Source organism: Anarhichas minor, unplaced genomic scaffold (assembly GCF_050575085.1).
Source record: "Anarhichas minor isolate MPS153535 unplaced genomic scaffold, ASM5057508v1 ptg000026l, whole genome shotgun sequence".
NCBI classification, from domain to species: Eukaryota; Metazoa; Chordata; class Actinopteri; order Perciformes; family Anarhichadidae; genus Anarhichas; species Anarhichas minor.
In genome coordinates, this window is record NW_027466472.1 from 227501 (window position 1) to 253450 (window position 25950).

A 25950-nucleotide genomic window follows, 5' to 3' on the forward strand; every position below is an offset into this window, starting at 1 on the left:
AAGGACATCCTGTTATTAAAGCTTTTAAAAACAGCCTGTCCTTGTATAATCCCTAGACATATTAATGGTGCTTTTATCAGTGAACTATTTGTCACAGATTGCGCACAACAAGTTAGAAGTATTCATAGGTACATGACCAAGCGCAGGCTGTGATTACGTCATTTTCTGGCGCTCTCGCCGGCTTCACGATGGCGACCATGAACTACGCTTTACTCCACAGCATGCCAAATCCGTTTTCAAATTGTTCACCAATCGAAGCGTCTCTTGCAAAAGACCCATCGTCGCAGTCTAGAGGATGAGGAAGTGAACCTGTTGACTCTGTGTATCAAATGGCCTCGATGCGTCATGACCACATCAGGTCTGCTGAGCTCCTCTCCTCCAACTGGGCCAAAGTTCAGCCATCTTACCCCTTGAAGGAAGTCAGTCAGGACTCTTCCAGTTGAGCGGCCAGAGTGGAGCCCCTCGTTGTTTCGGATGCCGTGGCAGGGACGTAGCACATTTCTTTTGGAGCCCACCTTTGGTCCAATTAATCCGTGGAGGTGACATCCGTGTTGGGGTGAGAGGGTTCAGTCAGCTGCCTAACAAGCTGCCCCCCTGTGGTGAGCACAGCGGCCGGATAGACGGGTGGACGGACAGATGAGGACAATAGTAGAGGGGAGGGGACGGCGAGGCTATTTAGGACCCATGATAACGTCACACACGGATTTATTTGGCTCCGTGCCCGTCTCTTTCCCCAGTGACACACTTCAGTCCCTGCTGAAGACCTGGAGTTTGATTTCCTTTAATGCTTGTTAAAAAGCTTCATGTTCTCCAGAAACATCACAATAATAGAGACAATAAACATCTTATAGCCATATGTTGCTCTCTTACTCTTATTATTTTTGTTGTTACTTTTTCTTGAAGAGGGCTGTTTATGCTTTGAAACGGTTCAGAACAGCGTGTGCTCTGGTGTCAAGTTGAGTGCCGTTACGCAACACTCTCAGGCTCTTCTGTCTCCGTCTCCACTTCAAAAACAGTTTGAGGGTTAAGGAGCTGTAGACGGTACAGGCTGTACTTTGAGGTGACGAGCCAAAAGTCAACAACGAATAGAGCACTGAGGGGTCAAGTAGTTGCACGGATGTGTGCAATTTTCTACAATTTCTTTTAACGTTGAGTGATCTTATGGGTTTTAGTGGATTATAGGAAAAGAAAAATATTTCTACAAAGATTATTGTCAAGCGGACAGCATGAAGCCTCTATTATACTCTTAAACGGACGCATACATGGACAGTTGCGGAGATCTTTGATATGTAGTTGTGGAAAGTGAAGCCAATGCTTCATATCTTAAACCTGCATTCTCTCTAATGACCATCAGGGGGCGACTCCTCTGGTTGTATAGAAGTCTATGAGAAAATGACTCTACTTCTCTCTTGATTTATTACCTCAGTAAACATTGTAAACATGAGTTTATGGTCTCAATCTCTAGTTTCAAGTCTTCTTCAATACAGCATGATGTTCATTTAGTAAATTATGGTCCATTTATGGGCTACCTTGTGAGTGACAGGTCCAGAGACATGTACGGCGTCTCTACATCACTTTAGCTAGATGGTTGCAAAAAAACAAGATGGCGAAGGCCAAACTCAAGGCTTCAAAACCTCAGATTCCGTAATATTTGTTACAGGAATATACATCTAGCTTGCTAACGTTAGCTCGTAGCGGCTAACTGGTCACACCAGACCAAGTGAGGTCGTACCAGCAAAACTCCTGAGTGTACCGAATCGAGCAAAGGTGCATTTAATTGCTTATGAATTCAACTTTTAGATTTACATACGACAATTAGAGTCACATAGTCTCACTTTAAGTTAAGTTGTTTGAAAAACACAGTGTGCAGAGCTCACGCCTCTTATCTGTTTTGAGATTGTCGTCTGTGTTTTGACTAGATTTGTAGTTGCTTAAGTTAATAATCTGCTCTCTCTCTGCGTTTTCTCCACAGCTCCCCAACATGTTCGGAGACCTCAGGTCAACCTTCATCGCTCTGATGATCGGATCCTACGCCTCCTCTGCTGTCACTTTCCCCGGCATCAAGGTAACATTTGATTTCATTTTTCATACATTTTGTCCTCGTCACAGCACTCACGATCACACAGAATGGGGTATTGATTCTCCAGTATGATGTTTCTTTTTGGTAGGTGATCTACGATCTGGGTGCCACCTTCACCATCATCCTGCTGGTTTGGGCCGCCTGCGCCTGCCTCGTCTTCTTCAACTGCTTCGTCAACTGGCCTCTGGAGCCCTTCCCCGGCCCAGAGGACATGGACTACACGTAAGACGGACACACACACACCCACACACAGAAGCCTCCTGCAGCCTCCAGCCATCACTAGAAAGCAGCCGTTGTAATGCTGCTGGCTGACCTCGGGGTGTAGAGGGATTCTTTGTGAGCTCAGACGGCCTGCATTCTCCACAGAGATCGCCGCATTGCACACATACTCAAGATTGCATAGACATGCAAGAGGCTTGAGTGAGCCCTAAAGGCAGGAAATTGACTCTAAACCCAGATGATCAGCTGGCTTTGCTCTCAATCACCTGGATCCTTTGTTTCCTCCTGGTCTTTTTACCCTTTTTCTCTGCTGGTGTTTTTTTCTTTCATTTGATTTACTTGCCCAATTGCCAAACATCCTAGTCCGAAAGGGAAAATGTCCTGTTAATGAATAAATAAAAATCAACAGATTTGGACAATTGGACAAAACAAACTTTAAAAAACTCAAAATGTTTTCCTTATACTTTGTTATAGTCATCTATAGTGGTTATTTTCATAAAAACACACAATGATAAGGAAACAAATAATTGTATTTTTACTAAAATATTTGCTAAGATTAAACATTAATATTGTATTTATTATAAGCTGCTTAGAGTAGGTGTTGTTTAATATCAATTTTCTTCAAACTACTGTTTTATTTCACTGAAAACTACATTTTACAAGATAGCATTTAACAGAACTGTGCTAACGCTAGCTTATGATTAGATTAACGTTAGCTTAACGTTAGCACAGTTCTGCTTGGCACAAAAACCCGGAGCTAACCGCATAGCAACATTTGGAACAACTAACTAAATCAGATAAAATATAATGTTATTGATTCCCATCTTGCTGCTCAAATTATTCACAGTGACCGTCTCCTCTGTCGACTATAAGCTAGCACAGTCCTGCTTAAAAATGAAGCTAACAGCTAACGTACTGAGGTTCCATTGAACTACATTATGGTGCGTTCAATTTTAAAACGGGAATAAAAACAGAGTATTGGGTGGACAATGTTCTCATGATGTGTTCAAATATATGTTAACATTAGCTTAACGTTAAGCTTGCGTTAGCTTTAGCTCAACGTTAGCTTACCGTACGTTAACGTTAGCTGTATGTTACCGTTAGCACAGTTCTGCTGTACAGTTCTGCTGTAACATTAGCTTAACATTAAGCTAGTGTTAGCTTTACGTATGTTGTCTTGCCAACAAGCGCCGAAGCCTTAATGTCGAGCCCTGTTTCACTTCCTTCCTCTTCTCCTTCCACCGTTCCTTCAGGGTGAAGATCAAGTTCAGCTGGCTGGGCTTCGACCACAAGATCACGGGGAAGCAGTTCTACCGACAGGTGACCACGGTGGGGCGCCGCCTCAGCGTGGGTCACTCCATGAAGCACAACCAGCCGGCCACAGACCTGGCAACGCAGGAGGCCAACAAGCTGTGCCTCTCCACCGTGGACCTGGATGTTAAGTGCAAAGCCAAGGAGGAGAGTAAGTCTGAGACCAAATAGAGCTTCTCTGTGTGCAAGTAATGTTATTAATAAGGGTATTTTCTGATAACATACAGTGAATTATACCCAATCTATGGTACCTTAAATGCCCCTTTACCTCCGCCCTACATCCACGCTAAATGAACCTCTGTTACCCCGACACCTCTAGGCCTCCTCGCTCTTTGACACCGGGGTCAGGGACTCCCAGTGGGGGGCGTCTGGTTGCTCCCCTCTCGGCCTCTTTGGTAGCAAATGGACCGTGTGATTAGTTCGGACCCCGTTCTTAGAAAAGGCCGCTCAGCAGGTGTTTTGGCGCGCTGGCAGAGAGCCCCAGAGCAGAGTGCGTGTGTGCGTGTGTGCGTGTGTGCAGTCAGTCAGGACGCACATGGTTGGTTTCATAACAGCTGGACATGTTCCTTCTGTCAGGAGCTTTAAAGAGGCCCTTATTACACACATAAACCTGGTTCCCCTCTCCTTCCTCTCTAATTTACGAAGGCAGATTTGGGCCATTTTAGGTAAACAAAAAAATGAATTATAAAGCCAGAGGATGGGGGGGGGGGGGGGGGGGGGTAATATTCAGAGAAAAAACTCAGGGAATTTCAGGGATTAAAATTGTACATTAATGAGTAAAAAAGCTTGGATATTCCCTGAGATTGCAGCGTATTCTTGCTCCCTAACCACACAAACGACTCGTGACGAGACAGCAACGTTGATTTTTTCGTTTCACAAATACACAAATACACGTCCCAGCAAACCCAGAGGACGTACAGTAGAACACCATAATAGCAGTGATATTTATGTTCCTTTTCCGTGTTGTTTTTCGCACTGTGTTCTCAATGGTTGGTTTTCAGTGTTAGCTGCGCTGAAATAAAAGACGCGCCTGCATGTAGTCAAAGATAGAAGTTGTTCGTCTTGTTGTGGAATATTTCTATGACTAGTCGGGAGAAGAGTATAAAGGTTTTTTTAGTCAATATCAAATGAACAGATTCTTGATGAATGATCAAAGTGTGTAAAGTCAATTTATTGCGTTGCAAGCAAGGAGAGCAGTTTCACAGATACGTATTGCAGTAACCTGTGAGAGTGCCCCCAAGAATCATCTCCGTACATTCTTATTTATACCTTTACAAACAAAGGAGACAGTGAGAAGAAGGGGGGGACAAGTGGGGGACAAGTCATACGTGTGCATCAGTGTCTGGTACATGTCCTCTGCATTACAGGAAGGCGCCTCATTCTCTGCCGCTGCCCTATATGGCTTGCATGTGCCACGTCTTATGCTATTGCCCTATATGGAATGTTTTATGTCACAGTGGGCACTTTCCTCTTACAGAGACTATGCAGAGAACATGTTAGAACATATTTTACCGTTACAGTCTCTACTTTCCTGGAACTTACATATTTTTTATTTATGTTCATAAAATCACGCCTAAAGAACATTAAATATGTACGAGTTTCAGGACCTTCGCATCACTCGGTTGCATTAAGAGCAACGAAAATCAGACGGCGGCTGATGTTACCACAGTTTTTCACTATTTGTTTCATACATCTATACATCTATACATCTATTTCTTGCAAATTTTCCACTTTAATCTCAGAGAATATCCACGTTTTACAGTTTTTCTACAATGGCACTATTACTTAATGTCATACTGATCTGATGGCAGCTGTGAACGTTGCAGAATATTTACTTACTAGACATTGGTTCTTTACCTCCGGTCTCCTGAGAGCTGAAAGGCCTCATTTGAATTTGAATATTTTTTATTCTATCATCATGTAACACACAAATGAGGTACTTAAAAAGTTGGCATGGCCACAGTGTGCTAGTTTGGTATGTGAACTACAGAGGCTAAGTCTTTATTTCAAATTAATTGCTTGGATTTCAAAATAAAATACATAATCTCAGCCTCTTAAACTGCTGGACCAAACGGTTTCTGGTCTTCTTTTCATAACATTTTAGCTTCGACTTCTTTATATCGACTTTTCCTGCCGCCACCAGAAAGTTGATATTTGTGGTTTTAAATTAAATGTTTAAACAACTAGTGGATGGATTTTTATGATATGAAATTTGGTACAGATGTTCATGCTCCCCTTAATAAAGATGGATACCTGTTGTTCTGGGTAATCAACCCATCTGCTCCATCTGCACGACAATTAATTGGTTTGTCCCGTACCTCTCCGTACGGACGGCTGCGTCCCATTTCTATTTACACTCACGACTTTGATCAATGATCAACTTTTTCCCAGAATCCCGCAGCAGGAAGCTCGTCAGTGTAGTTTCCCACCATGTGAGTTTAAGAAATGGACGACAGAAGATGCTGGAAACGGTCGAGCCAAAATCAAACTTTTTACATTTTACAGACTAAAATATGTTTCTGAAAAACTGGCAAAGCAGTCACAGAATCTGAGCGGTATTGACCTGAAATCTAAATCACGATATATTATTTTTTCCTTATATATTAAGAGAAATGCTTCTGAAGACGCTGTTACTGTCCTCTTAACTGTGTTACGAGGACGTACTTCACACAGTAGGCCTTAGAGGTATAATACAACACCTTTTCACATTGCTCGACGGTTCACTTGCGGAGGATGTTTTCTTTTGATTTCCTCATGTTCCAGAACGTGCTTTCATTTGACCGTGACCATATAAAAGAAGTTGCATGAATCCTGCAACGATTTATGTCACTGAGTTGTAATTAAAGTTTAAAAAACAACAGCGCTGTAGGCGGTATAGTCAAAATTCACACGGTAGTTCAATCGTACCTTTTTTATATGACAATTCGGGCTTCACGTCGGCTCTGATTGGTTGTTTTTCTTTGGGAAATAATGACAGTCTGAGCAAATATGACAAAAATATATCATTTTGATAAAGTTACCAACTGTAGCTTTAACGCCCTGAAACATTCATGTTCCCCAGAAGATGGATCCTAATAGCTTTTGCTCTAGCGCCACTGTGAGGTTGACTTTTGTCAGTGACAGAATCTGAGCGGTATTGGCCTGAAATTTAAATTTAAATAACGTATCCGTTATCTGCTATTAGAAGCCAACTGATCTGATCGTAACGTTCCTCTCCTCCTTCATTTCCCTCCTCAGCTCAGTCCTTCACGAAGAGCATCTTCAGCCCCATCTTCATGCTGAGCCTCATCACCATGTGCGTCACCCAGCTGCGCCTCATCTTCTACATGGGAGCCATGAACACCATCCTGGATTCGCTGACGGAGGGAGACCTCAGCACAGGTGTGTGTGGATTCAACTGTACATGAACATGGTTGCTGTTCTGTGAATAGCTTCAACATCTAACCACAGTTAGCTGTGTCAAGACTTTCCTCTGTTGGTCTTTTCTAACAAATCCTCTCTCAGTTGCTTTTTCCCGCTCAGCTAAACCGCCTTGTTGCCTCTCTCTCTCTCTCTCTCTCTTTCTCTTGCTCTGCCTCTTTTTCCCTGTCATGCTGGCTTCTTGCAGTGGAGAAGATGCACGTGGGTAAGAGACCTCAAGGCTTTTAACTTTACGAAGATCTTACCACCTACACTTCCACTTCAGAGCCTCCTCGGCCGTCTGTCGTCTTCTGTGTTTCGCTCGTTTCTTTGCGACTCAACCCTGTAAAAATACATCAAAATATTGGTTGTAAAATACACAAAAATAACTTGTTTTTTGTCGTGTGTGTGTCTGTCAGTGAGCGTCTACACGTCCATCTTCGGCATGCTCCAGCTGTTGTGCCTGATCACCTCTCCCGTGATCGGCTACATCATGGACTGGAAGCTCAAAGACTGCGAGGACGACAATGACAAGAACGGCAAGAGGTGAGCAACAAAACACGTGAAAACACAACACGCAGACAGGAAATAAGAGGAAAAAAAACCTAATTTAGGTTTTATTCTGTTCCATCAGAGAGCCGGGTCAGCCCCGTCCTCCCGACAAACAGATCCAGAAGATCGTCAACGCCACCAGAGCCTTCATCTTCACCAACCTGCTCCTGGTCGGCTTCGGAGTCAGCTGCCTCGTCGAGAACCTACCTCTTCAGGTACACGAACGAAACACGGGAGAACACAACTCTTTTGGCTGGGGGGGGGGGAATGCACATTTTCCCAGCATGTGCTGCCCGAGTCTAACGCTGCAGAGAGACAAAGAGACAAAGAGGCAGAGAAAGTGTACACGATGTTCAAACAGGACAGACTCACATGGCAATGCAGCTCCTGGTGCCACTAAGTCCTGCAGTGACACCTGCTGGACAACACAGGCATTGCGTGTTATTTAACTCTCAGTGTGAAGGGGAATAATAATTGAACTAACAGATATCAATATCAAACTTCCCCAGTTGATTACTCGCATTAAAACAATTATTTTCTGAATTACAAGTTTTCTGAATTTCATGTTTTAATATGCAAATGAGGCATTATCTTATTAAATATGTGCACATTTTTATACATTTAGATAAAATCAGGTTCAAAATTCATGTTTCATTTTGTTGACATATTAGAGTCAAAGGTTTTATTATGAGGGAATTTTGAATATCTCTTTGCATCACTCCATAATTCAGAAGATACGGTCAATTTTGTTAATTTTCTCCACGTTTTGTACTAAAATGTCGTATAAATGAGTCTCAGAATGGTGTGTGAACAAACCCCTCTGTGTTAACCTTCAGAATATAGAGAGGAGTGAAAGTGTAGAGTTTGGTGTATGTAAGAGCTGCTGAAGTGGAGATTTCTGGATCAGAGTCTGAGAAAAAACTAATTTAGAGAAAACGTCCTTTAATTTGTATTATGCAAATTAGGACTTTTTGGGAACTTTTGAATTTAGGAGAAAATCTAAAAACACAAAATAGAGAAAGCAGTAAAATAAACACCTACATTTGTATTCTGGATGATTCCTTTAAAGTATTCTGAAACAAGACACGTTATAGATGCAAAATAGACCAAAATCTTTAGATTCTTGCCTTAATGGAAAATTTAACATTTTCTTTCTTCACTTGTCTCCTCTTCTTCAGATTCTGTCCTTCATCCTGCACACCATCGTCAGAGGCTTCATCCACTCTGCAGTCGGAGGCCTCTATGCTGCTGTGTGAGTGTTGATAACACGATGATGATAATAACTTTATTCATATATGATTCTTTAAGCTCAGTCTGAGCTCCACTTCAGAACTAAAGGTGGTGGATTTGGGTTAAAATCAGGACTCTCTGCAGACCAGTCAAGTTCTGTTGAACTGTGATCATTTCTGTACGGACCTCACTTTGTGAACATATTTTATGTAATAATAATATTATAAGACATTTTGGCCCGTCCCACATGAGATTTGAAGACACCATTATATGTCACACATCTTCCAGTCTTATACAAAGCATGTGGGGAAATAAACAAAACTATATATTTTCTAAATATCTACAGATTATCTCAGTAAAGAGCTTTTTTTGTTCTGTTGTCCCAGATTTTCTCCAAATAACTATATAATAACTAATTTATATGTTTCGCATATAAACAGACATTTAATTGTTTGTGCATCATCCATATTTACAAAATCAATATAGATTTTTATCTTAATAAATATATATGCATGTATATATATATATATATATATATTATATATATATATATATATATATATATATATATATATATTATATATTATATATTATATATATATATATATATATATATATATATTATATATTATATATATATATATATATATATATATATATATATATATATATATATATATATATATATATATATATATATATTATATGGTCATCTTCATTGGTAATCAACATTTTTAATATATTAGCAAAAGTCTACACAGAAACTGTCCACATACTTTTGTCACATACTGTTTACTATATGATCAGCTGTGTGTGTAGTTTTAATTAGTTTGTCTTCAGTTAGAATTGAACCCTCAGAGCTGATATATTCAAACCTAACAGGCTACTTATGAATCCACCACCTGAGACTTGTTGTTTGTCCCTCGCAGGTACCCGTCCTCTCAGTTCGGCAGCCTGACGGGCATGCAGTCTCTGATCAGCGCTCTGTTCGCTCTGCTGCAGCAGCCGCTCTTCATGGCCATGGTGGGCCCGCTGGAGGGAGACCCTCTCTGGGTGAGATGACTCGGACATGAGGACATACCGACGTGACTACACGTCTAGATTATTTTTAAACGTGTCTCGTGGTGCCGGTCTGACCCTCCGTATTGTCGCTTCTTTCAGGTGAACGTGGGCCTGTTGGTGCTGAGCATGCTGGGATTCTGCCTCCCGCTCTACCTGCTGTGCCACAGCCGACACCTGCAGCGCCTCCGGGACGAGCAAGACGAGGACCCCAAGATCTACGTCAAGATCAACGGCGACACCAAGCTCGAGGCCTTCGTCTAGACCGGAGAGAGGAAGATGAAAAGAAAAGAAGAGGACAGAGAGGAGAGGGAGAGGGGGAGAAATCCTCCACGAACTTTCACTTTCACTCACACCATTTTACTGCCGATCTTTATTTGTTGGATATGACTACATGCCACTGTGACAACCGGTCCCACCTTCTCTCTGACGCTACACACTGTGACACACTCCGACGCCAAGAGCTCCCACTCCCTTCGAATGCATCGCTGAACTGAGGAGGAGAAAATGGGAGAAAGAAGCAAAGGCGGACTTTTTATTGTTATTTTATACACACATATATATCTCCACAGATGACTCCTCTACACATCTTCTCTTCACTTCATTTATATTTCTCTGTGACGATGAACTTCTGCCGGTTTAAAAAAAAAAAAAAAACACAGAAGAAGAAGATGCCAGCCAATGAAAAAGAGGAGACAGCGTCTTTTAAGAAACGTCACCTCACATGAACTGACTGTGGCGAACAGACGCTCGGTGTCTTCGGTTTGAGGACTTAAACGTCCTTTTGGGAGACAAATAAACACACTCAGCTGGTTGTTACTTCCTCTCGTGCTCGAAGGGCATCACCTGAATACGATCCACAGTATTGGTAGCAGCTCAGATTGAAAACACACACAACATGTTAGTCCGATAAACACTGCAGCAGCATCTCTGCATGTCTGTGTGTGTTTTAGTGTGAGGAAAAGACAACACTGCATGATGCCAGAGACGCTTCTGGTTCCTGTATTACTGCTAAAGACACACACTCTCGATTTGTTTTGTTTTGCTCATGAATTCCTTTTGTGTCTTTTTCTTTTGTTTTTCTCAGATGTATTTACTTGCAATATGATCGCAGATGCGTTGTTGAATCGTTTGCTCCCTGTACGTGATCTGAAGAGTAGACTGACGGGACGGAGACAAACCGAGACAGACAGACAGACACACACACACACACACACACACACACACACACACACACACACACACACACACACACACACACACACACACACATCGTGAATTTCTTTGGGAAGTCTCGATCTCGTCGCAGCAATAAGTGCTTCTGTGAGGTGCTGGGCAACACAATCACACACTTCAATTCATGGGCTGTGTTTCTAAAAAAACAAAAAGGTGCTATTTGAATCACTAAAAATGCATTTTTGCTGCAACAAATTGCCATCAAATATTGCTCTCTTTCAGCGACACAGTGGACTCCAAAGAATCAAGTCAGGTTACCGGAGGTTTTTTTTTCTGCACCGCGACACAAAAGTGCAACCTCAGCGACCTGGTGCAGACGTTGGAGGGAGATTTTTGCACGAAGGTAGCGGGCGGATAAAGAAAGAGATGAGGTAATAATGGTTGACTCAGCCTGCTGCCTTCAGAGAAGCTCCTCCTTATATTCAGAGTAACTCACAGAGGCACTTCCAAAGACAGCCATGACCCTCAGAGTGCCTCTCTATGTGAACAGAAGTATCCCCCTTCCTCCTCCTTTCTCCCCCATCCATCCATCTTTCACTTCCATCATCATCAAGCGTCAGAGCTGAGAGACAAGACGCCCCCCGAAATAATACGAACGGCACACGATGCACTTTAGACCTCCTGAAGACAAATACAGGACCTCAGTCACGTATCTGCTAGTGGTGCACGATGAAGAAAAGAATGTAAACTGTAGATTTTTAAATTCAGAGCATGCGAGAGATATGCTGTTATTTTTTTATACTCACAGATTTTAAACCCAGATTCATGCTTCACATGTTTATTATGTCGCCTTTTAACGTGCACGGACAAGCGTGGGGCGGCGCCTCGTCTCTCAAGCTCTCGCGGACGCACCGATACGAATATATTACACATTCATTAAGCCGAGTATGGAGGAAGAAACTTTTGTTAAGTGGAAAAACAAAACTTTAGGCTCAGAAAACTGCATAGAAATCTTAATTATTTTTTGTACATTTCTCCGCAAAAGAAAATGAATTCACGCACGGTGCCAGCACTGCATTTATTAAAAGATTAGAGACACTTTGTTGCTGGTCATAGATCTTCGTCAGGCACCAAACTCCATGACCAAAACGTCGGATTTACAACAAACCCTTCTCAGATAACGTGCAGGAATTCTTTCTTCATCCAAACATTAATTGTTTTGTTTCGTTACATTGTTGTATCTCTTAAAAGTGTAAAACTTGTGAAACAAGAACAGATCTTAAGTGCATTCGTCACTTAATCGAGGTCAGTCATTTTAACCCAGACGTCCCTTTTATGGATTTTTGTCAAACTTTATTTGTACAATACACAAAGACGCACAGAGGCACTTGATTGTTACTCCTCGAATAAAATGGCGGGAAATTGCACGTTTCTGTTGTTTCTTAACACACCAGTTTTGTACTTTAGAAATTACAACAATGTGCGTAGAAATGTACAAAAGTTTATTTAAATTGCACAAATATTTAATTACAAGTGTGCAGTTTTTTCACTTCACAGAGTTTTTCGCTGTTCGTATAAAACGTGAATAATTTAGCTCCACAGAGTGAATCTTAACTAAAAACCGATGATGTTAAAGACTATAAAGAAGAACTGTAATGCAGTACTTTACTCCACCGCTATGAATTGTGGGTAATGATGCACTCGCTCAGTTCAAAATCTTCATTCCCACAAGAACTGATGAGCACTTTTTCTTCACTGCCGTACCTTAAAGGCCTCACCTCTGACCCCGGCCTCCTACCGTAGGACAACACTCAGTAGTTTGGTTTATCGATGGATGTATTGATCGATCTCGTGTTCTCTGAAGAGGATCTATTGTGTGCGATGATAGGAAATGGGGGTTTCTTTCCTTTCTCTTTGCATGTACCTTTTTGTATTATTTTTTTAATCTACCTACCATGCTCCAGTTTAGTTTCGCTTTATTTCCTTCTGATGTTCACGAGAATGTGTATTTTCATGATCTTATATTGTATATTTTGTGTTTTCTTCTTGTGTCTTGTACCACAGTATAGCCATTATCATGGACATGTTGAAAGGAAAAAAAAAAGATCAATATATGAAGCAAAATAAACACAATCATTTGTATAGATGTGGTTTTTATTTTTATTTAAATGTCAGAAGTGGTTGAGACAGAGCAGCAGGGGTCAGACTCTCACTGTGATAATACAGATAGTGTGTGTGTGTGTGTGTGTGTGTGTGTGTGTGTGTGTGTGTGTGTGTGTGTGTGTGTGTGTGTGTGTGTGTGTGTGTGTGTGTGTGTGTGTGTGTGTGTGTGTGTGTGTGTGTGTGTGTGTGTGTGTGTGTGTGTGTGTGTGTGTGTGTGTGTGTGCGTGCGTGCGTGCGTGCGTGCGTGCGTGCGTGCGTGTGTTAAAAGAGAATAGGAGTGTCTGCTTGATAAATAAGTGATACACGAGACAACTTTGTACGCCAACTTGTTGGGCAACAGAGTCCCACAGAGGAGCCTCCTCATGGGGCGTCAGCTGAGTCACAAAACTGGTTGAACCCGAACCACAACCAGGACGGTTTCTGACGCACTGGTTTGACGGACGTTAGTTTGATTGTAGAGAATAAAAATGTGGGGCAAAGTTTAGAATAATATCTGTATACTCAGCAAAATATAAAGGCACAAAATTATTTTCTGCCACAGCAAAATAATTTAAATGTTGAAGCTACTTCTGCTTAAAGTGACACCTATTATTGTTATTATTATTACTATGTATTTTATTATTAATTATCTTAATATTATTATTAATGATATTTACATTAGCTGCATAAGTAACAAACAGCAGTAGTACTAGTAGTAGAATAGGTACAACAGCAAACATGGCTTTAGTAATAGTAAACAGTAAAACCAGCTGCACTTGAACGTCACATCGGGTGTTACCTGAAACTCTAGGTGGGGGGGGTTTGACTCCTCCTTTTTTCTTGAGGCCGCGCCCCCTTTCGCATCTTCCAGGAAGAAACCCCGGAGTCTAAAAAGCGTCGAGCCGTGAATGAACGTCTTCTGTCGGCTTCAAAGAGCCCCTCTCTCGTACGCTGCTATCTGGACGGAGACACTGCCAACATGCTCATTAGGGAGTTGTGAGTATTTTAACTTTCATGAAGCCGGGTTTTTTACTTTTATTTTTTTAAATCAAGACGGAACGTGTCTCAGCACTTTGTTAGAACTCCGGGTGTAGGTCTCGCAGAACTCCATTTGAAAATCTGTCAATTTAACGTTAATCGGCTGTTAGTAAAAGTACATGTTATGTTTATATAATGTTATAGTACGGTTGGATACTACAGGTAATGAGAGTTAATTCGGCATAGATATGTTGAGCTAAGTATTTGAACTAGCGGTGTAACTGAACTTTTCAGTTGGTTTTTCCCGCTCGCTGTCGCTGCTGAGCGGGGTTAAAAGTCGCTGACATTGCGCTGTAGCCTGGTGCCGCGAGGGAATCAATGGCTGTGGAGTTTAGACTTTCTGTTTTCGATTCCCATAGACTTCATTTATTCTTTACGGTATTAATGCCGAAGTGGAGAACTCTTCTCGGGCGTTCAGGAAATCTATAGATTCAGGTGTCATGGGGCTCCTGCGTGACGTTTTAATGAAGGACATCTTATATTTGGGAATGTTTGAACAGGGTTTTTTTTGTCTTGGCAAATATTAAATCAATTTTATTGATATAGACAAATGAAGGGTTGAAGGGTTTTTAGCTCTTGAGCAAGGCAGTTTTAAGTCATTATGCACATCTGGAACAACATCAGGCTGTCACCTGACTGAGGTGCAAAGTGCATTAAATGGTTAACTATGTTCAATTATCATGCTTCAGAGTACATAAAATACTGCTTGTAAAATAAGATAAATGTTGCACATCAGGGCCAGAACTGTCTGTGTAGCAGTGCACTGGACTAGTGTCTTTTTCAACCCCACCAGCCTGCAAGAGGCTCCTCTTTCACTCTGATCTGTTCTACTGAAATATTCAGGCCCTGCTAGACGGGCAACAGGTGGCAATTAATCGGCTTTTGTATATCAAGGAAAAACTACAAGAACACACAAATAAAACACACACACGTGCAGGTTTTCAACCATAGCGTCTGAAGGTTTATTTGTTGACTTGATTGCAGGTTTATAATTTCCTCTTCCTCTTGTTTCTGTGATAACGGGACACGAGCAGAGAACTATCTCGCTGCCTCCCAGGACTCTGTCCAAATACACTCATGTCTCATTTATTAAGCCACACCCTCTTAATTAAGGGTCTGATTGGTTGAAGGAGCATCCTTTTAGGTTTTACTTGTGATGTTTGGTTTCCTCGTCATGAGGAGTTTAACTGATGTATAACGTCTCCTGTGGCTCTGAGGTTGAGCTCTATGAAGGCAGTTAGGTGACAGGGAGGGTCCAATGAAAAACACTCTTGTGTTGCATTATGGGAAGTGTAGGATCCAGTGTTTGTGGTGCTTGACCCTTGAGCTAGTTCAAAGATGGAATTTTGTTTTTAAATGCTTTGGAAACAGGAGGTCTATTTTATTTGGGTATTTATGTTGGAGGCAAAATCAAACAGGATATTGTTTCTTTATAATGCATTTAATACTTTACTTCTTTCAAATATATATATATATATATATATATATTATAAAGGTAATAAAGTAGGCCATGATTATAAGATATGCTTATTAATTAGCATATATCAAAATGAAAGAAAAATAACTATGGCGTTGTTCTTAAAGCAATAGATAAGAAGATCGATACGTCTCTGAAATGTCTGTTCAGAGAATTTGTAGCGTTAGCTGGAGCTAGCCGCAGGTTAGCTTAGAAGCATGCTAGCATGGCTCTGTCCAAAGGTAACAAGAAACAGTTTGACAGACATAACTCTCCGTAAAACTTTTTATTCTGAGATTATACTTATTATTTTTACTTATACTTTTGTAAAGGTGCAACAAGCTGGATATCCTGTGTTAATTAGTGAGTTTTAGAGCTTCTGGTAGGTTGATTTCTTTATCTTTGCACAGACAAGCTAGCTGTTTCTTCCTTTTTTCCACTCTAAGCTAAGCTAACTGGCTGCGGGCTCGGGGCAACAAGGGTTGTATTTATCTTCTCATCCAACTCTCGGCAATAAAGGACATTTCCCAAAATGTCCAACTGTTTGTTTAAAGTCAAACCTAAAGACAAACGTTTGATGTGTTGAGATCCTCGTCAACTTCCAAGTCAAAAGTACAATTGTCATTGTTTGTTTTATTGCTGATTGTGAGTTCTGTGCCCTAATATCTTGTTTTTTTTCTGTGTCTTGCAGCCGAATTGTCCTGCCCATTTCAGTGGAGGAGGTAAGGACTCGTTTCATTCTATGTCATGTAAATGTTCCAGATTTAGGTAACGTTAGGTAGCTAATATCCGTTTGTGTGGTTTCCTTTTCAACACTACTATATTTTTGTTTTAAAACAACGTTTCCCCATCCAGACGAGCGTTTTAGAAAGAATCTAAAGTCCATATGACTGTACTTAAAAAACACATATCACATAACCAGGACTGATGACGCCGCTTGACACGGGAATTGTCGCAAAGCATTAAAATAACTTGCGTCCTAAACATGTAGGCAGTATCAGCATTTAAAAAACGCAGAATTAAACTGCGCAACAGCTGCTAGCATTAACAACAAGGTCGGCAATCTATTTTGTTATCCATGTTGAAGTTAACCACTGGTAGTCGAGGCCATTTGTTTTAGCGTTTCTAAAATGCCAGAGTAGTTTTGACGCGACACGTCTTCTTCAATACAGCAGGATGTTCATTTGGTAAATCATGGTCTATTTAGAGTCAAACAGACCATAAAGCAGGGGATGCTTTGGTATATAATATGGTCACTTCCATTCACTGGTTGCAAAAAAAACCAAGATGGCGACAGTGTCGATGTGGTGTGGACGCTAGGCGTAAACGCAGCAAATGTTATGCATTTTAAAACTAAAACGTAATAGTGCGGATGTTAACAATTCCAACCTGGAACATCTGCACAGATTATTTATTATAGACACAGTTGCATCACATTTAAAGCACTTTCTTGGCCAACGATTCAACAATAAACGGTTGACTTTTCGTCCAATAAGTGAAGTTTTTGCAGGTATTTGATTAAATAAAGTACCATCTTTTTCTTAGTGAAGTTTTACGTTGCTGTAACGCTGTTTAAAGTTCTCCAGTTAGCACCAGAGCTGACTTCCTGTAGAGACGATTAAAGGCATAACTCAGCAGAGGGGATTGTAGACATTCTGCACTAAGTGGCTACCGCTCGGTATCACTATGTGCCCGGACACGTGTTGTTGTTGTTGGAGTCGGCCACTCTTTAGGCTTCCTTCAGATGCCCTTGCAAACACTTGGCTATCAGGTCCAGAACGCTGTGTTTACCAACCAGACTATTGAGTGCTATAATGTTATCAAGAAGAGTTCAGCCTCTTCCTCCCTTCATTAGATCTGAGTTTTATGAAACAACCATCTGAACCCCTTCTTTTCTTACTACCTAAATGCTATCTGCTCACTCTTTTTAATCCACGTGTTCCATGCAACACTGTACTCGTTTCATTGCTTAACACAAAGCAGAAGCCGGTATTTCTCTGAGCCTTGTAATCACCCGTGCGACCGGCTTTTCTTCTGATCCCCTTCGGTGTGAAAGCCTTCGCTGGATTCCTGAGTCAGTTGTGTCACAATCATAACTAACGAGCTGGAACAAGAATCTGAGTGAAAATATCGGTGGGCCGTGGAATTAATCTGCATGTCCTGTGAGATGTGTAACTACTACATAACCTTGTGTTTTTTACATTTCATACACAGTATTAATCGTGTTCTGGCAATTTAATAAAGTTAGGGGACTCACAAAAGTAAGATTTTAAAAGCAGAGGCCAGAAGCCAAAGACACTGCTTCTCACACTTCCCATAACGCCACTCAGTGATCTTCACATCTCACATTGTTCTCCTTAGAAAGCAATGAAACGTTCATCCCCACACCTTGTTGTTGTGAGTAAATGTCACGACATGAACCAGCAGGTTAAACCTTTTTTTACTCTGATGGCACTTTGTCTCAACACGTTTTTTGTCCAGCGTTCGATGACCACCTCCCGTTGAGGTTCAGCCTGTTTTGTTGTTTTGCAGCCGATTGTTGCGTTGCCGTCTCCCGGAGCTGCTCATAACGGGCTGCGTAACGTTTTCTCGACTAACGACTGTCTTCGGCGAGAAGACGCACTGGTTCTTTACGACGAGTCACATTCCTGAGTCCCTGCTCACAACGCTGAGCAGCCACAGCTCCCCAAGAAATAGTGCTCATCAGCTCATCTACAGCACAAAAGAAGAGCAGCTTTCTTTCTCATCTCTGCTGAGAGTTGCACATGCTCAGTAGCGATCGGGCAGCTGGTAGCGGAGAGCATAACGTTAGCCAGAGCTAGCGAAACCCGAGTATTTCGGAAATGTTTTTTCCCCACCACTAAAACGGCGAAGGGTTTTTTAACGCACTGGTATCGGTTCAATACTCTGTATTGAAACATCTGTATTTATAAACATTTAAAGGTCCAGTGTGTATGATTTGGCGCCATCTAGTGGCGAGGTTACAGATGGCAACCAGTTGAAACTTCTCCCCGAGTGTCAAGCGTGAAGGAGAACTGGAAGTTGCAGTTTGTGCAGAAATAAATGCTGCAGCTCCTTCGAGACCAACGGAGGTTTCCTGTGTTTGTCCGTATGTAGATATAAACAGCTCAGTCTATGGCAACGAAAACCCGGCGATTCTTCTTTTTAGCTGATTGGACACTAAAGAAAACATACTTATTAACATCATATTCCATTTCTGCCAATAGCTCCCCTAAGATGGTACACTGTTAATTATCATATAGAATTGTTAATTATCATATAGAAAAGACAAAGAACCCTCAATGGACCAAAATGCAAAGCAACTTGAATCTTTGTGTCACTGGTTCTGTGTGAAAGAAACCTTTTCCACTGGTTTTACACTTTACAGCAAAGCTGTCCATCCACTCCAAGTGTTGGAAAAATCAGGAAGCGAGCCTCAGTTAGTTCAAATTCATGTCTTGGCAAACATTCACTGTTTCAGCGTTGCAATGACACATCCTTTGGGCAACTTCTGTGTGTGTGTGTGTGTGTGTTAAGTAGGAGTGTGTGCTGGCCTGGCCAGTTTGACGACACCAGTGAGTCACTCTTTCCAGTGTCAAAGCACTTTTACATGAGTCAGGAAGGGTTTAAGCTTTGAGGGTTGGAGGAAGAGGAAGAGAGGTTAAGGAAAGGCTAACTGAGGTCATGACACATTCTCAACAGAGGTCTTTGAACTCTCTTGGGTTATTATTATATATAGTATAGTATTTATTTTTATTTGTGAGGAACAACACGTCTATTCTTAGCAGCAGTAGTAGTAGAAGCTATTTAAAAGCTTAGTTTATCAAGTACACATGATTCTCTCAAGAAGAGTTAATTCACTGACATGGAATAAATAAAATAACTTTAGAACATCTTTTGAAATCGAAAAGAAAAAAACAATTTCTGTCCAAATATGCCGCTCCAGAGAATCTGGTGAGATTCTGACTCTTAGATAACTTAAAGCTGCATTAAGAGCTTTATAGTCCAACAATGGCTTAGTGCTGAAAAAAGATTGAAAATCTAAACTTCAAAACTTTTACTTCTTTAAATATCCAGCAGATAAGGAGCAACATTACTGTGTTTGTTCAGCTGATGAATGAAACTCTCCCTTTTATCTCTGTTTAGCTTCTAAATACTCTTTTCTCTGTCGTTTGGACGCATTTCATTTGTTTCACTTGTATTTTTCCTGCTGTGAGAAGTTTAAATGTCTACAAAAATCTCTGAATTTATCAGCTTTTTCTTGGAAACTTCCTTTAGCCCAAAACATGAATCAGTACGCAGTACGGGAAAACTTTCATGACTGTAAAATCGATTGACTACATTACTGTACGACTCTGTTAACCGTGCTCATCCTCTCCTGTCCCCCCTCCAGTACCAAGTGGGTCAGCTGTACGCGGTAGCGGAGGCCAGTAAGGGTGAGACGGGTGGAGGAGAAGGTGTGGAGGTGCAGCGCAACGAGCCCTACGAGAAGGACGGAGAGAAGGGACAGTACACCCTCAAGATCTACCACCTGAAGAGGTAGGCGTGGGTTATACTCCATCAGAGCTTTTCAGACACAACGGTCACAAATGTTGACAAAGAAAAGCCAATTTGATTTTTAAATCTTCATTTGAGTGAATAGTTTACATGATATTCAACCCTCGTTTCTTTACAATATATTTAAAACTTGACTTCTTTCTTTACAGGGCTTGTAGAAAAGCATTAAAGTAGTCTATAAATATGAGTTTACAGTTAATTACAGTTCCTCCTCAGCGTTGTGGAGTTTGGTTTATGGCTTTTCGCCGGTTACACTCGTTGTCTTTTTGCTTCTTCACAGTTCAAGTATGTGTTGATCTCATTGGTCAGCACATCAAACTTTTGTCTTTAGGTTTAATTTAAAAACGTTACCTAAATCTGGAACATTACATGGCATAGAACAAAACGAGTCCACTGAAATGGGCAGGACAATTCGGCTGCAAGAAACATAAGAAAAACAAGATATTAGGGCACAGATATCTAAATCAGCAATAAAACAAACAAGGACAATTGTGCCGTTGACCTGAAAGTGGACGAGGATCTCAACACATCAAATGTTTGTCTTTAGGTTTAACTTACAAAACAAACAGTTGGACATTTTGTGAAATGTCCTTCATTGCCGAGAGTTGGATGAGAAGATAAATACAACTCTTGTTGCCCCGAGCCAGCAGCCAGTTAGCTTAGCTTAGCTTAGAGTGGAAAAAAGGAAGAAGCAGCTAGCTTGTCTGTCCAAAGATAAAGAAATCAACCAACCAGAAGCTCTAAAACTCAGGATATCCAGCTTGTTGCACCTTTACAAAAGTATAAGTAAAAGTAACAAGTATAATCTCAGAATTAGAAGTTTTACGGAGGGTTATGTGTCAAACTGTTTCTTGTTACCTTTGGACAGAGCCGTGTGTGTGTGTGTGTGTGTGTGTGTGTGTGTGTGTGTGTGTGTGTGTGTGTGTGTGTGTGTGTGTGTGTGTGTGTGTGTGTGTGTGTGTGTGTGTGTGTGTGTGTGTGTGTGTGTGTGTGTGTGTGTGTGTGTGTGTGTGTGTGTGTGTGTGTGTGTGTGTGTTTTCTGTTTGTGCATACTCAATTCACGTTTGTGTCTCTGCAGTAAAGTGCCAGATATCCTCGCTAGGATAGCTCCCAAAGGTTCTCTTTTGGTTAAAGAGGAGGCCTGGAATGCATATCCGTACTGTAAAACCGGTGAGTCCCACCTCGTACACACACACAACATATTGGGTGACTCCATTGTGCAGTAAAGACCAACCCTAGCTGTTCGTATATTGTGGTGGAATTGATGAAGCCTACACTCTATAAAATCAAAACTGGACACAGTGAAGGTAGACGAAAGCTAAAAGTAGCAAGAGGAATGCTGGAAATGTGTTTGAGTGCATGTGTGTTTCACACCAGAGCAGAAACCCAGTGTGTTTAATGAAGCCAGACACAAGGAGAGAGAGAGGGAGAGCTCTCTCTCTCTCTCTCGTGGTGTGGTCACGTACGAGACTACCCCCTTATTTTGATATCGTGGCTACGTTTTAGATTACATTCCGCCATTGTCTGGGTAGTTTCTCACTTCTCCCCCACACACACACACACACACTCACTATTGCTTGTTGATTCGAGACAGTAGGCTTGTAATTGTATAGTAGTTGTTATAACTCTGTTATACTTTAAAGAGCAGCTGTCTGTGTCTGTGATTACGTTGTGATAATAGCTGGATATGTGGCCTTCACTGTTCACTCTGAATGTGGAATTGTACTTTGATTGTTGACATTTTGAGTGAACACCAGTTTTGAGACTCAATCTACAGTTTGGTTATTACTCCCTGGTCTCAGGATCTTTCCACCACAACATACAGCTACAGTGTGTGTCTGTGCATTATCTAAAACCTTGTCTCTCTTCTCCTTTCATCACCGTCCACTGTTTCCTGTAATGCAGTCATTACAGTAAGTATATTGTTTTCGTATCAGTGTGTGCATGATGACATAATGGTGCTAATATTTATATATATATATTCTCCACAAACTACTGCAATCAGGATGTGATTGTTGACCGACCCTATCTTTCATCTTACAGAATGAATACATGGGTGACAAGTTCACTCTGACCATCGAGACCTGGCACAAGCCTGACATGGGGGATCAGGATAATGTAAGTCATGTGACTAGTAGTGGTCATTCTTTACCCTCCATACAGGTTAATAATCCATTAACTGGAAAACGTACTGATGAGAAATAAACATTTTGTTTTTTTAATTGATGGTTATTAAAATGACTCTCCTGTCTGCTCTGAGGTGGTCATTGTTATATTTGCACTTGTTTAACTGAAATCACAACAACACTCTTAATTCATACAAACGTTTGTATATTAAACTACTTATAAAAGATATATTTTTTCTGTCGTAATTGTTTTTATTTTTTAACATGAAGTGTGATATTTGCTCCCTGCCTTTTAAAATAAACTGAACCAAAGTGATGGTTTGATTTCGCCCCGCTGCAGGTACACGGACTGGATAAAAGCCAGTTGGAAAAAAGGACAATAGTTGACATTGATATTGCTGACAGAAGTTGCATCAATGCAAAGGTAAGGGAAAGAACTCTGTCAGGTTTTGGATTAAAATGTTTTGAGTTGTCGTCGACTAAAAATGGATTAAAATCATGAAGGATGAAAATAACAAAAATTTGACTGAGACTAATCAGCATTTTCATCTAAAGACGAAATCTAAAATAGCGACCATAATTAACACCGAGGGTGAAGCCTCTACTTACTGGTTGCATTCATTCTTTAGGAATATAACGCAGAGGAAGACCCAGCCATCTTTAAATCACAGAAGACCGGTAGAGGGCCTCTGGGACCGAACTGGAAGGTACTGCACCTCTTGTTGCTTTTTTTTTTTTTATTCAAGGAAAATTAAATTGTAAGGCCTGGAGACTTCGTGTTTTTATGTTTTCTTTGCATCTATGTGTTTGCAGAAAGAACTCGCTGACAACCCCGACTGTCCACACATGTGTGCCTATAAGTTAGTCACTGTTGAATTCAAGTGGTTATTGCTTCAGGGCAGAGTGGAAAGCATGATTCAAAAGGTACGGTTGGCTTTATCTTAAGACATGGTGGCCAATAGGCACATTTCTGCACCGACGAAAGTACATTTTTTAAACTTTGAGTCGAGATGCCACGCAATATTTCTCTGTGTCCTCACACTGTCTTTCTCAAAACACACCGTCTGTCCAGGTGGAGAATCGTGTGTTCACCAAGTTCCACAGACAGCTGTTCTGCTGGATCGACAAATGGATCGGACTGTCGATGGACGACATACGACGCATGGAGGCGGAGACGAAGGAGGAGCTGGATAAGGTGACTTGAGCTCTGATTACTCGAAGGAAAACCTGTTTTGTTTTGCATTACTTCTGCACTCCGGTGCTGTCACTCATAGCGTTTTTATTTTATTTTAAATACTTACAAAGTACGTACTGTTACACTCGGTATGCATTCAATCGGAACATACTACTTCATAAAGACTATATATGAAGTGGATGTAGTCATCGTGACAAAAAAACTTGCCTGTTAAAATGGAATAATCTGGAAGGCTATGTAGTAATAACTGTCATAACATGAGATATTGTTTGGTACAAAGGGAAAAAAATGGTGTTCAAGGTGGCAGCAATACGTAACTTGCCGTAATCTTTATGATATTTCTCCGTGTCATAGATGAGGGCGAATGATGAACGTAAAGGCTTGGATGCTAATGATGATTGCAACTGACTAGCTTCGCCCGGTGAGTATTAACTTCTCGTTTTTCGGTGAGATTTGTAAATTTACGATTGATGGATTTTTGTAACTTGTTCCGTTTTTTCCTCTTCAGATCACCTTCCGATACGAGAGGCTTTGACTTCACTCAACAAGTTCATGCTCCTCTCTTTGGACACTGGACCTAGAAACAGCCTGATAGGCATAATCAAGAATACCACACTTGCATCCGAATAAAAAGAAAACTGCTCTTAATAAGAGCTCATTATTGTAAAGCAATTGTGTGTATCTATCTACAACATTTGAATACAACTAAAGCAACTTTTAGTATTTTTTTTGTTTTTTTATTGGTCAGGTTTGCAAGTCGGAGGATCCGTTTTGAGGATGAAGCGTTCTTGCTTATGCCTGTTAGGTCCTCTTGCATTCTAAAATATTAGGTGTGGGCTGTCACTGAGGAAACATTTCTGATTACTGATTTTAATTGCAGTTATTTGGGTTTTGTTCTTTTTCTTGATTTTTTTTCAGTTCTCAACTGATTTTTTTGTTTGTTTTTATTTATTGTTAACGGTGTCTCCTTTCCACAAAAGCTGCAGTTTCTAGGATCAGTGCTTTTGAACAAAAGAAATCTGTTAATGTTGTTATCTCTGTTTTGTCAAACTTGAAATTCATGACATGGTGGCTGGAGGCAATAAAAATACAGCTTATGATTTATGTAAAAACTACTACATATGAGGCATTTACTTCAGACGTGTAATCTTATTTAACATAATAAAAATCTGGTCTGACTCCACCTGATGTTTTGTCAGGTGGTTGTTTTAGCCTCATACGAAGATGTCAGCTTTGGGTGGAGGTTTCGAGTGTTGGTGATGATATGTACTGTAAAAATCTGAACTCTGCAGATTTCAAAATGGTTGACACATGACGAAGTTCTGTTTTTAAATTTTGGCCTTCGTCTTTTTAAATCGTGTCCTATGTTGAATGGTACAACCCGGATTTTAATGTTATGAGTGTGCAGTATATTTAAGAAAATGCATTTGTTCCTTGCTCTTTAGGATATTTGTACATTGTACTTCTGCTGGAAAAAAAAAAAGTTTACATTAGTGAGCAAAGACTCATTTAACTGTGGGAACGATCACATTTATTGTTTGCTGCCGTCACAAACTATCACTTGAATCAGAAGACATGACCAGCGTCTGAGAAATACTTCAGAAGATGTGATGACTTCCTTTTATTATTTCTGGGTGGAAATTAGTCTCTTTTGCAGTTTATTTTTTATTTGACAAAATAATTCATGTAAAAATTAGCAGCACATAGAGAACATATGTAGGTAGTATAATACACAAACGCAGATGTAAATGGGATTTTTCCTTCGGATTGTTAGCGACCGCCTTTTTTAAATAAACGTACAATCTTTGAAATTCCCAAAAAGTATTTCTACTGACGTGTTTAATATTTCAGAACAAAACTTTAAATCTTAAACCTCATTTCAGCCGTTTTATCAAAAACCCATTGACTTTGAGTCGAGGGAACCGGAAGTACAAACATAAAACTAACTTATTTTCGTTTTTTAGGCAAGGGATACACACTATATTATAATATATACAACATTAGATATTCCTTGGTTTTATGTATCGTTTTTGCACCTATCTATTGGCCTCTGTTTCACAAATACGCTAATAAACGCAACGACAATACACGTTACGTTGTATCATTCAGAATAAAAGCTGTGGAAGAACTGTAAATAAGTCTTTCACAAACTAGGAAGGAAGTTACTCTTATAGCTTACTTTTGACTATTAAAGTAATTTATAATTGATAACTGGCAAATGGATACACACTATAAAAGTTGTCTGTTTTAACTCATTTCCGTGACAATGTTACGCCTTTATTTTGAAGGCAGATAAACCCTTTTCCGGATAAGGGGCAGGGACATGCTTAAATCCTTCAGAATAAAAGCTGTGGAAGATAGACTAAATAAATCTTTCTTAATATCCAAATCATACAATAGTTTGGAAATT

The 25950-nt window shown here is 40.6% G+C and overlaps 2 protein-coding genes across 3 annotated transcripts in view; both read left to right on the forward strand.

Annotated features, from left to right (window-relative positions):
- Positions 1 to 13168, forward strand: part of LOC142958916 (large neutral amino acids transporter small subunit 4-like) — a 31251-nt gene extending 18083 nt beyond the window's left edge. Inside the window, exons 6-15 of one of the 2 annotated variants that reach the window (XM_076099942.1) lie at positions 1973 to 2065; positions 2169 to 2302; positions 3553 to 3761; positions 6848 to 6991; positions 7218 to 7235; positions 7429 to 7555; positions 7644 to 7776; positions 8740 to 8813; positions 9721 to 9844; positions 9953 to 13168. In XM_076099942.1, the coding sequence (XP_075956057.1) occupies positions 1973 to 2065; positions 2169 to 2302; positions 3553 to 3761; positions 6848 to 6991; positions 7218 to 7235; positions 7429 to 7555; positions 7644 to 7776; positions 8740 to 8813; positions 9721 to 9844; positions 9953 to 10114 (1218 nt within the window). In that variant the 3' untranslated portion in view covers positions 10115 to 13168. The remainder of the gene's footprint in view (positions 1 to 1972; positions 2066 to 2168; positions 2303 to 3552; positions 3762 to 6847; positions 6992 to 7217; positions 7236 to 7428; positions 7556 to 7643; positions 7777 to 8739; positions 8814 to 9720; positions 9845 to 9952) is intronic. The other variant, XM_076099943.1, reaches the window with a different exon arrangement.
- Positions 13169 to 14044: 876 nt separating this feature from the next.
- LOC142959078 (phosphatidylinositol transfer protein beta isoform-like) lies at positions 14045 to 25502 on the forward strand. Its single transcript, XM_076100241.1, has 12 exons — positions 14045 to 14164; positions 16354 to 16384; positions 20056 to 20201; positions 21298 to 21389; positions 22125 to 22132; positions 22263 to 22337; positions 22686 to 22769; positions 22975 to 23052; positions 23159 to 23269; positions 23418 to 23540; positions 23895 to 23961; positions 24049 to 25502. The coding sequence occupies exons 1-11, from the start codon at positions 14148 to 14150 to the stop codon at positions 23946 to 23948; spliced, it is 819 nt and encodes a 272-aa protein (XP_075956356.1). The 5' UTR covers positions 14045 to 14147; the 3' UTR covers positions 23949 to 23961; positions 24049 to 25502.
- Positions 25503 to 25950: the final 448 nt, after the last annotated feature.

What these genes read in the sequence shown, in the direction of transcription:
- LOC142959078 (XM_076100241.1), top strand. An exon ending in TGCCCATTTCAGTGGAGGAG is followed by an intron (nt 16,385 to 20,055) that starts GTAAGGACTCGT and finishes TCCCCCCTCCAG; the next exon opens with TACCAAGTGGGTCAGCTGTA. An exon ending in AAGATCTACCACCTGAAGAG is followed by an intron (nt 20,202 to 21,297) that starts GTAGGCGTGGGT and finishes GTGTCTCTGCAG; the next exon opens with TAAAGTGCCAGATATCCTCG.